The sequence below is a fragment of the Chelonia mydas genome, chromosome 1 (assembly GCF_015237465.2).
Source record: "Chelonia mydas isolate rCheMyd1 chromosome 1, rCheMyd1.pri.v2, whole genome shotgun sequence".
NCBI classification, from domain to species: domain Eukaryota; kingdom Metazoa; phylum Chordata; order Testudines; family Cheloniidae; genus Chelonia; species Chelonia mydas.
In genome coordinates, this window is record NC_057849.1 from 304319461 (window position 1) to 304335171 (window position 15711).

At 38.6% G+C, this 15711-nt stretch overlaps 1 protein-coding gene across 4 annotated transcripts in view; it reads right to left on the reverse strand.

Moving 5' to 3' along the window:
* Nucleotides 1-15711, reverse strand: part of TSPAN12 (tetraspanin 12) — a 62989-nt gene that overhangs the window by 4974 nt on the left and 42304 nt on the right. For 3 of the 4 annotated variants that reach the window (XM_037888938.2, XM_043550102.1, XM_043550104.1), the window contains 2 exons: nt 12576-12683; nt 8527-8670 (listed from right to left, as the gene is read on the reverse strand). In XM_037888938.2, coding sequence (XP_037744866.1) covers nt 8527-8670; nt 12576-12683 — 252 coding nt within the window. The remainder of the gene's footprint in view (nt 1-8526; nt 8671-12575; nt 12684-15711) is intronic. The other variant, XM_037888939.2, reaches the window with a different exon arrangement.

Here is a 15711-nt window from a genome sequence, read left to right on the forward strand (position 1 = left end):
TTGTCTCAAAATCCTTTCATAGATTTAATTCACATAACAACCTCCCAGAGATCTGTTTGTTCCATATTTCTCTCCACTCATGACCTCTGCTCATCTGATCTGTGATCCGATCAACCTTGTTTATTTTGAAAAAAAACTCAATTATTTTTTCCAATATTTAAGAGAGCTCCATCAAATCTTTTCTTACTCCTCTTTTTTCTAAACGACAGACTTTAAACTTTTTAAGTCTGTTGCTATAAAGCTTTTTTTAAAGCTGTTGCTATTAAGCTTTTAATAATGAGATCAACGTTTTTAACTCCCTTTTGACTTTTCCAAACAGAACATATTTTTATAATACCATGAATCAAAATTAAACCAATATCCTAAACAAAGATTTGCCAAACTGTATAACCTCATCATGGCATTCCCCAGACTCTTCAAGTGTTTTAGCTACATACATTATGTATCATAGTCTTATTCTGAGCTCCTGACTTCTGTAGAAAGAGCCTAGACAATGGATAAAATTAGTTACATTAATGCTTTCCAGTCACAGTACAAAGCCAAATGGTCTTTCCGACTGTGGAAACACTAAAGGGAGGTAACCTTTACAGAAGGATTCGTGATCAGTTTCTCCAAAGTATTAGATACAAGTAGTTTTCCTTACTCACAAAGTACATTTTTACTATTCCAGCTCTTCGTTCTTCAACTAACAGCCTCTGTTCATTGCAAAAAACCCGCCCATGTATGTTTTATACTTATGGCAACTCACCAGGGCTATACTCTAAAACTAACCAGACTTTGTGCTCATCTGTACATAAAAGCATCTTTGTGATTTTTAAATTGTGAGGTCATGGACTGTTTTTATTCCTATATCTTATACTGGGCTGAGCATCTTACTGCTACTTACCGTATAGTAACATATTCAATCTATTTGAAAACATTTTGTTCTTGGGTCATAGAATGTTTAACACAAACTGTCAGTTACTGTAACTAAAAAACAGCAACGAGAGCAATGTTGTGAAAAAATTGCACTGATGAAGTTTACCAGTCCATAACAAAGTAGCTTCCCGACACACACAGTACTGGCGCTCATCCCTCCCCCAAAATCACTCTTCTTCCTCAGCAAACTGGTCTGAATGCCTCCGTGCTGTTCTGTCAACGAGAATTATTTCAACATTTTATACTGAAAGCCACATCACCTTCTTATTTATTATATCTATTACCATAGCACCTAATAGCCCCAGTCATGACCAGGAGCCCATTGTGGATGTTGCTGTTCAAACACAGAACAAAAGATGCTCCCTGTCAAAAAACTGCAATCGAAGGCCTTGTCTACAGTGACTAAGTAAGTCAATCTAAGTTATGCTAGTTAAGTTACGTAAGTTATGTAACAGAAGTTGACATAGCTTAAATTAACTTACAGCGGTGTCTCTACACCGCACTATATCGACAGGCGAGTGCTCTTCCATTGACTTATCGCATCTTCACCAGACCCACTAAATCGATGCCCCAGCATCGATTGCAGCAATGCCGATTTAGCTACACCGAAGACAAGCCCTTAGCATCTTATTGAGGTGATCTCTGCATGTAGCTCCTCTCCACCCATTCATGATGACATAATATCCCAGCATGCAGCTACAGCCATTCCTGACATGGAAAAGTACTATTAAGAAATTATTGCATTTCACTTGTTTTTAAAATGTAAAATCAAGGCAGAGTCCAGACCACATGACCACCGAGCTCTCTGCGGACCATCACCAAGTGCTCCTTGGACCACAGTCTGATAACTGCTGATGCAGACAATTTTACAGGAAAACACCCAAATCAAAATATCCAAGGCTGACTGTCTTCTCTCCGCAGAAAAAATAAGTAAGTAGCCTTGCAGAATCTTCCTTGAACCAGTCTCTCTTGAGAAAGAGGTGTTTTGTGGAGGGGGATCTCACAGATTTTTAAGCCCAGGCGTCCAGTCCCCCGTCCTGGCTAAGCATCTCATGGATCTGTGGGAAAGGGATCTGTCCTGCAGGGATGGCCGTTTTATCCTAGCAGGATGTGTCCAGGAAGAGCCACAGGCAGGGCCCCTCTGAAGCGGCTCAGTAATAACTGTACACGGGTAACCAATAGGAGGTAATACAACTGCAAACTATATTTCATCCCCGCCCAGATTTCTACATTAAAATCAATCCCAAGGGAAAGTGCTGTGGAGAGCAGCACTTCAGCCCAACCCAACTCTATTCCACCCCTGAACTCTACAGAGATTTAAAGGTGGGTCTTCTGCACAGGGCAAGTGAGGGGAAATTCACAGAGACACAGGTCTTCACAGGACAGTGTGATGGAAGCACACAGTCACTAGTACCAATAGGACACTTCGATAAGCCATCGGGTTGGTCATGTTATTTTCAAAATGTTGTTTCTGTGATTATGACCCTACTAATCTATTCCACATAGTCTTATGACAAATAAGTAACTGTCCAAAATAACAGGCTTTTAACACTGAGCATGACCACATTAGTATTCCTGTCATGTTAAAAGCTTCCAGAAACCAAAATTTATTTCAAATGCCACCGTCACAGATGCCAGTTTACTTGACTAACAGCCTGATTCTACAAGTGCTTCACATGCAAACTCACACCGACGTCAACAGGTCCCTTACTTCGGATCTGAAATGAATAAACTATTCCATGTATTCTGAAAACATTATGTCAGAATACATTAAAGGACTTTGACATCTTTCCAGTATTAACCACAGTAATACAACACAGACTTTCAACAGTTTCATTCGGTCAATGCTTTAACAGAGGTGAGACTCAGAGCAGAACAAAAAGCAAATTTAGGCTTCTATGAAATTTTAAAACAAAAATCTTTGCAGCAAAAGACCTTTAATTCAAACTGATACAGAACAAGAAAGTCATTTGGGCATGTTTTCCTAAGCAAAATATATTGTTTCAATTATGCTGCTCCAAATTTGTTTTTAACTGTGAAGAAACTAGCTGCATTTAATATTTTCTGATAACTTATGAGGAACCAAGTGCATGCTGGTCACAGTTAAAAAATGCTTACACACAGTACTCAAATTCAGTTCATCTGCTGCCTAGAGGAAACATCAGCATCAGAGAGCAATAGCATTAATCCGTACAGCTCCTGCAGTACAGACATGTAACTAAGGCAAATTTATACCAGATCTCTCTAGGCTGCCTCCTTCCACTTAATGATGCTCTTACATTTCTGCTCTGGTTCACATTCAAATCAGTTTCCAAAACTAGACCTATCCAGCCATTCCCATTATCCCCAATTTATACATTTTATTTATGCATATTTGATATACTCAGAGTTTTTAAGTTGCAATTAAAGGACATATACTCTCCTAGGCTGAAGTAAAAATCTATGTCAAGAAGAACAGCTCTTACATTAGTGACAACACAATAGCAACTATTACAATTTGTAAAGATCATTCAGTATAGTATTACTTTCTCAAGCTTGCAAAGTTATAGATTTAGGGCCTTATTCTCATTTATACTATGGCCATTTTACACTGCTGGCAGTGTAAAGGGGCCCTAAAGTAGGCATAAAACACTCAGTGTTGAAAAGTGGCCATAGTGTAAATGAAAATCAGATTCAAAAAGTTTAGTTCTACACTGAAAGTGACTATGTACAAATGACATCAACTTAGTTAACAGATCTGCTTCCTATATGTAATCAGAGTCCATCAGGTTATAAAAGGGAAGGATATTTACCTGTAATTTTGCTTCTCTGAAGATAACATCTTTCAGGATTCTTATGCCTGGGCCTTAGCTTCTTACCGTTAGAACAGCTGAACTCTCCTACCTCTCAAGATTATCTTTTTTTAATCTAGTGAAGGCAGGTAACGAGCACACCAAGCCCACTACTGTGCTCTTACATCACCCTCTGATGACCGCTGATCTTCAAATGTTCTAGTCTATTCTTTCAATTGTACTGGAAGTGAAACTCCCAAAAAGAAAACCAATTCACAAAGATCAACATATGCAAAAAATAATAGCTCAGAAGGCAAAAAAAGTGTAAGAGGAAAAATAACTCAGAAAAAGGTTACTTCCAAAATCTGCAGAGCAATGGGTGCGGAAGCAAGATACCAGCAAGACCATATCTTCTTTGCAGCAGCGTTACAGGTAACTCATCTTCCTTTCATTAACAATGCCATCTGTGCAGGATTCTGACTCTTCAAGAATAAGACGCTCAAGACATTTCTCAAAAGAAAATTATAGCACAGCTGCATTGAGCAGCAGCTATGTCAATGCCGATCATCAATCCAAACACAGACTTTTTTCAGCATAAAAAAAAGACTATTAAATTACCTCTAAAAATGCAGCATCTGATGTTAAAGTACAAGCCTGCTGAATGAACCCAAAACTAGAGAATCAAACTCATGGGGAAAATGTTTTTGCCAACTGAAAATATGGTGCCACTTAACATGAAGCAAAAATATTTTTTGTGGTGAAAGAGAAGAAGCATGGCCTGACTTAACTTGGAACCAATTCTGCAGCAAAGACTCCAAAATAGGATTCCTTCCTGGAAGATGAATTAATCCAATAATGCTTTGGGAATGGGGGTGGAGGGAGAACCATGTAGCGGCCTTTCAGATGTCTGTGATGGAGACAGCCACAAGCCAGGCAGTCTTGCCTTGGCATATCCTGTAAGGTTCAGATCACAAAGGTCATTGCAATGGAAAATTAGTTGCCCTATCTAAGGATGTTAGTCTGCTCCAAGTGAAACCAAAAAGACTGTGGACATCAAGCACATGGAGAAAGGACTCATCGAAATGAGGACATGGGAGTGGAAAGAATGTTGGCAGAACAATAGGCCATTGATGTTGACTTCTGACCCCACATCAGAGAGGAGTCTTGGATGAATCCTTAGCACCGCCTGATTCTTCTTAATTGGGTATAATAAGGTGGATCAGGCACTAGGGTCTCAAGCACTCTCATTTTATGAGGCAACGTATTCCAGTGTACAGGACAATGGGCTAAGAGTCAGGAGACCTGGTTTGTATCCTGTTTCTGTCACTGCCCTGCTATGTGATCTTGGCAAGACACTTCATCTTTCTGTGCTGCATTTTCCCAGTCAGTAAAATGGAGATAATGATACATAGCTTTCCTTTCTAAAATGACGTGAGATCCACAGTTGAAACTCTCTATATAATAGTGATGTATTGATTCTATAAATCAAGACTGGGTGTCTTTCTAAAAGGTACACCTAGTTCAACCATCAGTTACTGTGCGTAATGTCAAATGACATTCTTTGCCTTGTGCAATGTAAATGATTATTATGTTTCCTTCTGGCCTTCCACCTAGGAATTCATGAACTGAACTGTGTCCAGGAAAATGACCTTCCATGTCTTAGGAACTCAGTTCCCTGGAACTGAGTGGTTCAAAAGAAGATTTCATCAGGGTTGCATTAAAAGTGTCAAGCTCCAAATGAACCCAAAACATACTGCAATTAAATAAACCTAGTCAAATAAAACAAGGTGGTGGTACTCAAACAGTTTTTGAACAAGGCAGATCTGATTCCACCACATGATAAACCTTTTCCACTCAGAAAAGAAGATCTTTCTGGTAGATGGCTTCTGAGATGTCTGAAGGACAAGAGACAGCTATCTACTCAGAGACACCATAATTAAAGACTCAATCTTGCCAGGAGCCAAGCTGTAATAGACTGGGATGGGGTGATGTGCCCTGATTCTGAATAATGATCTGAAGCCAGATTTTCAGCCCGATGGGATCAGCATGAAAGCAGAGTACTATACCTGTCTGGGCTAGGATGGCGCTCTTAGAATCAATATAACTTTTGGCTAATGAGTTTTGTTCAAAACCTTTGGTATCAGAAGGAAAAGCACACAGGACACCATTTTCCCCAGTGAGTGGAGAAAGCTCCTCCTTGCTAATGCAGTCTTTTCTCAGTGACATGAGCTTCCTGAAGCTGCTCTAATTTACACCAGTTACACTTGAACATCCTACACCATTCCCATTTCTGAACTGAGTGTAGCTTGAGAGGAATGGAGAATTCTATGCTAGATATTTTCAGTTCAGCAATGTCACTAAATTAAACAACAAACAAAAACAGGCAAAACTTTATGTAGGCCAGACAATGCTTTGTACCCTGCTCTGCTATAGTCAACAACAGAAACCTAAGTTAACTAATCAATCCTAGTCTCAGAAGAGTATTAATATTATTGATGATGACGATGATGCTAAAGAGAAGGAAGTAGCCAAAACAGAGACCATACAGCTTCTGTCCCACTCAAGCACAAGATGCACATTGGGGGAAGATCATTGGCAGCAGAGATAGTGTTTGCCAAATAGCAAAAATTGCACCTTTAAATTTCTAAAAAGTCTGTTGTAAGTAATGGAGTTTTTAAAAACCATGATTTTAAAAAGTGCTTGGCAAATGTTTCTTCATCATCCTCAAAGTGGAAAAAATCTGATTTCACACTTCTTCCAAAGGATAACACATTTAACTACTCATTTATTCAGATTTAAATGTGCTTTAACTTCAATGTCCTGGCCAATAAATATATTCACTTTACAGGGTTCCCCCCACCCCCTTCCACTCACAGAAATTGTAAAAGACCTCTTGAAAGAGGACTAGTCTTGCTTCATAATATTATTAACATTAGCCTTGATTAAACCTTATAAAAATGCAAAGGCAGGTCTGTTTCATGCAATATTTATAATATTATTTTAATATGCATAATCCTTGCTCAAACTCTCCAAATGTCCAAAGTGATCTAACAAAAGTAACGTGCCAAAAGAATGCAACATCACCAAGAAATCCTGAATAGTAAATTGCAAAGTTATTGCTATAATTTTATGTCTTAAGTGTAAAGTTAAAAGTTACTCTGACTCTTAGTATTTTTCATTGTTTAAAAACAAAATAAAAAACCTAAGTTATCAACAAAATAAAACTTTTATATGCTTTTAATATTTGGTTGTTTTTCAGACAGAATATGATTGTTATGTTCAAATAGAAACTACAACCATTCCAAGATACTGTCAATTCTAAGAAATTCAAGTGATCTAAGTTTTGAAATAGGATCAAATGCTATTCCTGATTGCCACAAACTCAAACTTATTTCATATACCTAACATACACATGGAGGCAAATGTACATTTGCTCTCCCCTCAAAGCCTTTTTTCACATTTAAATATACGATGTTCCTGATGCCTCCATCTTGGAGACATCAATCATAGTACTATTGAGAGCACAACTAATGATTTTCAGCTTTCTGCCAGCGTAAGTGATAATGCCTGCAAAAACAGAATACTTTGATGAGGCAGGCTCAAGAGCAAGTCTGCATGAGAAGAGATAAGAGCATCAGTAATGAAAGTATTTTCTTAGTTTTAACATATTTTGATCCTGCATACAATGATGTGTTTGTTCAAGTGATGCTATCAATCTCTTCAGGTTCAAATGTATTCCCTCTCATTATCCATTTTTTATCCTTTTAAAAAAATATTATATACAACTCAGCAACAATAGTGTAGACCATAGAAAATGACTGCTTTGGCATAAAGTCTCCATTTATGTTCACATTGGAGTGACTGTGTTATTTGTCTGTGTGCATGATCCCTGCTGGCTGAGGCATCAACAGAGCTCTTGGATTTTCAAAGGACTTGCCAGAGGCATCTTCCTGTCTGGATACTTATGTGGTCATCATCATCATAGTATCTGAGAACCTTCACAATTCTGAAATCTCTCTCCAGCCTGGTGAGTTGGAGAAACAGAATTTATGAATTAGTGTGTGGTCTTCTATGTCCATAGCCATTTGGAAGTTCAGTAATCAGCTTGCCAAAACTGGGAGACTCATGTGACTATATTATTCAGTATAAAATAGCTATTTCAGGGCTTACACATGTGCAAGGTGCTAACTGCATTGCTAATGCCTTATCTCATTTCTAGGTGAACAGATATTTTGAAAGCTTCAATTGAAGGCAGGCTACAAATCCACTGATTCTGTATATCTGTTATGGGCATAGCACCATTTAACAATGTAAGACTTTTCTATTACCTCAGTAACCAAAAAGAGGAAGTCAAATTCTTACTCTTTAAGATGATGATACCACCCTTGTAGCTTCAATTGAGTTATACCAGGAATGAATATGGCCCACTATATAAAATCTCCCCCTCCATTTCCACCCACCAACAGAATCTTTCTGCTTACCACAGCCTTTCATGAGAAGCATACCAACAGATCTATCTTTCGGAGTCCATTTGTCAATATATGCTCATACATTTGGAATGCACACCTCCAGAGTAGGAGGAGTTTCCAAAATATACAGAAGTAGGAATGAGGTGAATGTTTGAGGGCAGGGGAGAGGGAAGAGAGACAAGCTTTGGGAAGACATCTCTCCCTATGGTGGGAGATCCTTGCCAGAAAAGAAGGTAAAATTCCAAGGAACTCAGCAAGAACGCCAAACATTTTTCAGACTTACATGTTATGAGTTTGGAAGTCATAGGAACATGTAAGTACACACCCTTCTGAAATATTTAAGTGTAGCACTATTTTTTCCTCCCTACCTCTTGATAAAGATCACTAAGGTCCTCGTGATGTGCCTGCTTGGAGCATCCCGGGAACTCTCTAACACAACAGGAGTCAGGAGGCCAGTCCATCTCTGTCATTTCCAGCCAATCAGTGAAGTACACCACTCCACAGCACTTAAACTGTAAAGGAAAGGTTAGCCAAGATCAGTGACTGCAGTGTGATGCTCCCTGGTCATAAAAGCTAAAAACTGAACCAACTTTTTAAAACATGTATCTAGAGCCAGACATACACAGGCTATTGTTTTTAGGTATTTTTTCTGGCAGCTCCTGTACAGAGCCTCATTTTATGGATGCTTCTGTTGTCCCTGGACATAACCAAGCCAAAAATCAGCCAATCACATTGATCTGTGATCTGTCCTTTCCCTCCCCACCAATCCCCTAGTTCAGTGGTTTTCAACCTTTTTTTCTTTTGCGGACCCCTAAAAATGTTGAATGGAAGTGCAGACCTCTTTGGAAATCTTAGACATAGTCCGTGGACCCCCAGTGGTCCACAGACCATAGGTTGAAAACCACTTTTCTATGGTAACAACAACCTTTCGTGGATCACATGTTGAAAACCACTGCCCTACTTGGTGCTTCACAGAAATTATCCTCGCCTGCAATGCTGCTGTGATGATGGGGGTAGCCAAGAGAAGTTTAATAAAAGCTAGTGGAATGGAGAATCCCTACAAAACTAGAGCAGACTAGAGGCAAATCTGCGGGGGGAGGGGGGAAATGCACAGGAAGAGATGTGTCAGAGCAGGGAAAGGGACAAAAATAAGGGAAAGGAAAGAAAATGAGTAAAAAGTGAAGACAATAAAAAAGTGCTAAGAAAAATACTGAAATGGAAAAGGAAAATAGGAGGAAGGAAATTTGGGGGAAAATAAAGTATCACAGGAGAATATAATCTGTATTAGAATCATAATAGTAGGAACTCTGACCACAAAACAGGTCATAATAGATCATAAAAATCACAGTAACAAACTTATAACCTAGTGATGGGATTTCATTTTCTAGCCTGCATTCACAACAAAGAGGGCTGATGCAATGGCTCCAGATTTACTTCGTGCAATCCCCTGTCCTCTGTCCATTGCCTGCACACCAACACACACATTCTCTCCCACCATACCTTAGTATAGCTGTCAACCAGCACTTCTCTTTTCTTGTTAATTTTAAATCCCCCCCCCCCCCCCCCCATCTTCTGCTTCTCATCAGAGTCCCATTACTAAATTCTTTCTTGGTTTTCACCTACCTTTTCATTCAGGCCAAAGTCTTACTGAACTGCTGGGGAGTTTTGCCTGACTGAAGACTTCAAGCTTTGGCCCCTCATGTTATCTGCTATCGGCTTTTTTCCCTATTTGTTTTCACTTTCATTCTTCTGCTTCCCCACTGTCCTTCTCCCAACCTCAATTCTTCCTCTCTGTACCTTCCTAGCCACAAGTTCACCCTTTCTGGTTACTGGATCAGCAATTTGCTCTTAAAAAACATAACGAGGTGGTTAGGAAAAACAGATTTCACATCTCTCCCAAAAAGTTATAAAACACAGAAGACAGAGCTCACAGCTGATAAAAAACCTGATCCTTTATGAACTAAGAAGTTTGCACTCCAACTTCATAAAAATGGCCCAATACACCAATGTTCATTCATGCAGAAAATAAGTCTGATGATCACACATCCAATATCTGAGTTGAGAGCAGACAAAAATAATTAGCATAGGCCCAGATATTTAGGCACTTAACTTCCATTGATTTCCTTCTTTTAAAAATCTGGCCCATAATGCTCAAAAACTGAGAACCCATCAGTTAGCGAGGCAGTGTGCTGTACTGCTGAAAGAGTTTGTCCAATTAATCTCAAACTTTCCAAAAATAATTTCCTCTGGCTATGGACGAAACACAAGAAATTTCTATTATAAAGGGCTCCTTCCCTCCCCAGCCCCCAGAGAGTCAGGGCTTGTTCTTTGGCAGGGAAGTTGATTTTTCATTTATTTAAAAATCAGCCTTTCTAGAGGAAGAGTCATTTAAGACTTACAGGGTCATTGCTGTGACACTATAATAACCAATACATAAAGGCATCTTTTTTATCTAACCAACACATACATTTAAACCAAGATATCATAAGGCAGCGTGCATGGAAATCCCAGGAATTGTTTATATTGGTTCAGGTATAGACCATAGACAGACTCTCTCAATCTACCTAAACATGAAGAACTACTGTTTCTAGTAGCATCTGAAAAGCTTTAGCAGAAAATATATTAAACTCTTCTAATCCTTTATTTATTCTTTCTTTCAGGTTCTAACACAAATACAGACTAATCAAGTGTAGCCAGGAAATGTTTAAACAAACAGGAAATCTGCAACAATGATAGATTTCAGCATTTTAACAAAGGCAACATAATGACAAGCATTTAAAAGTTCTTTTCCTGCATGTGAGCATGTATCTGAAGCTAATGGTTTTTACCTTGTATATGTCCCTGTTTCTGTGACATAATAGTTCATTCTTTAAAATGAATACAGTTCTGTATTTCAGAAGGCTATAGAGCAAATATGTGAATGTTCAAGCCATGTTAGGTTTTTTTCCTGGTGACAGGACGTAAAACTGACCACTTTAATGAAACTGCAACCAAAGAGACAGTATTGGCAACTGCTTAGAAACAGCCTTTCATGCTCCTTTCCAACCAATATAATGTCTCAAATATGTCAAATCCATAGAAAGGACGCAACAAATCAAAGCACGCAGTAAGAGGGGAGGACAATAATACTAAACTACCATAGGACGTTCACTTTACTGCATATGCAGTGAGTCAATTTTTAATTCTTCACACTTGTATTCTTCATTTAAATAAAAATAAAGGCCTGGGTGCTCCCATCTTTGGCAGAGGAGAAGTAGTTAACTGAAGGTATTATTTAAATTCATAACATTCTTATTTTGTATTATTGGTGGTATGTACAAGCAGTAAGTTTTAACACACACTGGCACAGATTTTTAATTAGGCCTCAAATATTGCATCCACAATTAAAGGAGCCTTCAACTGTACCTTTTTTAGACACCTATCTGATCTGCAGGCGCAATCAGGTAGCTAGGTTTCTAAATCAATGCAACTGCACTCACAATGCTGGAGGTGGTTTTTTATATTGTAAGTCAGCGGTTCTCAAACTGTGGGTCAGGAACCCAAAGTGGGTCATCACCCCATGTTAATGGGGTCGCCAGGGCTGATTTAGACTTGCTGGGGCCCGGGCCTGACACTGAAGCCTGAGCACCAACACCCAGGGCCAAAGCCGGAGGGTTTTAGCCCTGGGCATTGGGACTCAGATTACAGGCCCCTGCCTGGGACTGAAGCCTTTGGGCTTCAGCTTTGCCCCCCTCACCACCACGACCTCCAGCGGCTCCGGCTGGCTCAGGCATCAGTCCCCCCTCCTGGGGTCATGTAGTAATTTTTATTGTTGAAAGGGGTCGAGATGCAATGAAGTTTGAGAACCCCTGTTGTAAGTCAATGCTTTTCAACCTTTTTTCATTTGTGGATCCCTAAAATATTTCATATGGAAGTGCAGACCCTACTGGAAATTTTAGACCGTCTGTGGACCCCCAGGGATCTGCAGACCACAAGTTGAAAACCGCTGTTCTGTGGTAACAACAACCTTTCATGGACCCCTTAGACATAGTCTGCAGACCCCAGGGGGTCCACGGACTACAGGGTGAAAACCTCTGTTGCAAGCCTTTGTCAGTCCAGTTAATGAAATATGATATGTATACAGAACTAATGCAGCTATAATGCATCCTTGGAATTATATATAAATAATGTAAGTTACAAGAAAAAGGGAGTGAAATTATGAAAATACACAATTCCTGTGTATTTGTCTAGAACTTACAAGAATTTGAGAGGCTGTGTGCCAACAGCTTTCAAGGACTACACCAAAATATAAGCCCTCAGTTAGCTTGCAGAAAAAGCCTCACCTTTTTATTTATAACTAAACCTTTTTCCATCAAACAGATAAGTAGCACTTTGTGCATACGCACCATTACATTTCATGAACTGACTATCTTCTTACCTCCCTCTGAAAGAAATTCCAAGCATGAGTAAGCCACTGGTATCTAGGTAAGCCATAGTTGGTCATCCTGGCTTTTAAAGTGACCATATCTGACCATTGTACTGGGACCTGAAAAGAAGAGACAAAGTGTTTCAAATAAGGAGAGAGATTGAGAGTTCTGCAATAAATCAATCATCTTGTGCCTATAGAACCAGTGTTTTCATCTATGCTGAGGTTCTAAATGCAAGTTACTTTGGATGTGCCATCTCAATAAAAAAAGAAAATAAATGTTTCAATTTTAAACATACATAGCTTTATTTGTATTAATAGAAATAGTGAGAAAAATATTGTTTTTGTCATTTGCTTGTTTAGAAATACATGTATGGCAATAGGGGATCTAGATATCAATAAATAAAAATCATACATTTTAGAGCGTTTCCAAGGGTTATGTGTAAATTTCAATTAAATGATTATCAACTTGTATCTCACAAAAGTCCAGTGAAGTCAGTGAACCCCAATGAAATCAACAGGCAGCAGCTTTAAAACAAACGTAAGAAAGTACTTCTTCACACGATGCACAGACAACTTATGGAACTCGATGTTGTGAAGGCCAAAAGTATAACGGGATTCAAAAAAAGAGTTAGACCTATCCTCCATGAACTTATCTATCAATGACTATTAGCCAAGATGGTCAAGGATGCAACCCCATGCTCTCTGGGTGTCCCTAAACCTCTGACTGCTAGAAACTAGGACTGGACGACAGGCAATGGATCACTCAATAAATTGCCCTGTTCTGTTCATTCCCTTTGAAGAGTCTAGCACCAGCCATTGTCGGAAGACAGGATACTGGGCTAGATGGACTATTGGTCTGACCCAATATGGCCGTTCTCCCATTCTTATTCCATTGACTTCAGAGAGTTTTGAATCAAGTCCAGCGTATACAAGTGCATCCTGCTTCAAGAAATTAAACATTAACTTTCTACATGATAGTAATTTCTGTTCAGTAAGCCTTTTTCCCCATTTTTTGGAAATATTTTCTTGTCAAACAGTTATTGGGAATTTTTTTTTTTTAATTGGATTATTTTAATTGCATGTCTTGCTTCCTCTTTTATTTCAGACCCAGACATCAGGAACATTGTGAGAATAACAAAGTAAGAAAAGGTTGTTATAGTTGACATAAAAGTAGTCAGCGTTAAGATTAGAAATTGACTTCTGTTTCAGCTGGACCACTTTTATTGTGCACCAACCTAACAAAGGAGTTGAGTACTTTAATGTAGTCCTTCAGATGCACATACTGTTCATGTTATTTTTAGCTTGCTCTCATTAGATTTAATAGATGCATTTAAACAACTCAGTTTCAAAGTCAGCTTTATTTTCACATATTTTGTGAAAAAAATATCCAGCTACTCTAAAGTCATTAATGGTACAATATCATGGGGGCTAGTTTAGCTACCACTAATCAGGAGAAAGATCTTGAAGTCATCATGGATAGTGCTCTGAAGACGTCCATGCAGCGGCAGTCAAAAAAGCAAATGGGATGTTAGGAATCATTAAAAAAGGGATAGAGAATAAGATGGAGAATATCTTGTTGCCCGTATATAAATCCATAGTACGCCCACATCTTGAATACAGATGTGGTCCCCTCATCTCAAAAAAGATATACTGGCATTAGAAAAGGTTCAGAAAAGGGCAACCAAAATGATTAGGGGTTTGGAATGGGTCCCATATGAGGAGAGATTAAAGAGGCTAGGACCTTTCAGCTTGGAAAAGAGGAGACTAAGGGGGGGGATATGATAGAGGTATATAAAATCATGAGTGGTGTGGAGAAAGTGAATAAGGAAAAGTTATTTACTTGTTCCCATAATATAAGAACTAGGGGCCACCAAATGAAATTAATGGGCAGCAGGTTTAAAACAAATAAAAGGAAGTTCTTCTTCACTCAGCACACAGTTAACCTGGGAAACTCCTTGCTTGAGGAGGTTGTGAAGGCTAGGACTATAACAGGGTTTAAAAGAGAATGGATAAATTCATGGAGGTTAAGTCCATTCATGGCTATTAGCCTGGATGGGTAAGGAATTGTGTCCCTAGCCTCTGTTTGTCAGAGGGTGGAGATGGATGGCAGGAGAGAGATCACTAGATCATTACCAATTAAGTTCACTCCCTCTGGGGCACCTGGCATTGGCCACTGTCGGTAGACAGGATACTGAGCTGGATGGACCTTTGGTCTGACCCAGTATGGCCATCCTTATGTTCTTATGGTAACTGCTAGGACTTAGTTATCTTTTTTCAATTAATGCTTCCAGTAACAGTTCTCTATGAAATTTTACATGGCCTAAATTATTATTTATTAACTTATTTCATAGTAGCTCCCAAAGGAGAGCCTCATTGTGCTTGGTGCTGTACAAACATAAAATAAGAGATTCTCACTGCCTGAATGACCTCAGTCCAAAAAAATAATAAATAATATTTATGTTATATCTGGATTAGTTATAACTGCAATTTCTGCTTATTAGGAAATTAACTTGTCTTCACATTTCCACTTGTTAGCTTGTCTTCACATGTCATTTCACAAATCAAATGACATCTCAGAAATACAACAATGCCTTTGACACACTGGAGATTCTATTAGCTGTTATTTTTTTGTTCTCAGAGGCTATGATCTCAAGAGGTTTGCAAATGTCCAAATTAAAAATATATCTTAGCAGCAGAGTGCTAAAACAAGCACTTAGAAATGCATGAATGTCCCAGAGATGCAACTCATACTTCAAACATTTATGCTGGTCACTAGAATAAAATAATTCACTTTTGCACTCAACACATTTTTCTTTATATTAAATTAGAAATCAGGACTTTGCTTTCTTTGGATAACACTTGATACCACTGCAGTTCAGATCACACTTATTAGAATTTTTTTTTAATCTTATTTTAGTTGAATCTAGTCCAAGGTTATGCACGTAATACAGGGCATCCAACTTTTTTTGAAGACAATGAAAAGCAGACACAAATTAATGCAAAGAAGTGAGAGAAGGAAATTAAAAAGTAAAACAAAACCAACTTACAAGGCAGTTATGACTGAGCTAAGAAGGAATTTTAGAATCTATACCTTTGTCACCTTGACATTCCAGAGGTCAAACGAACATATCTACTAACTAAATCC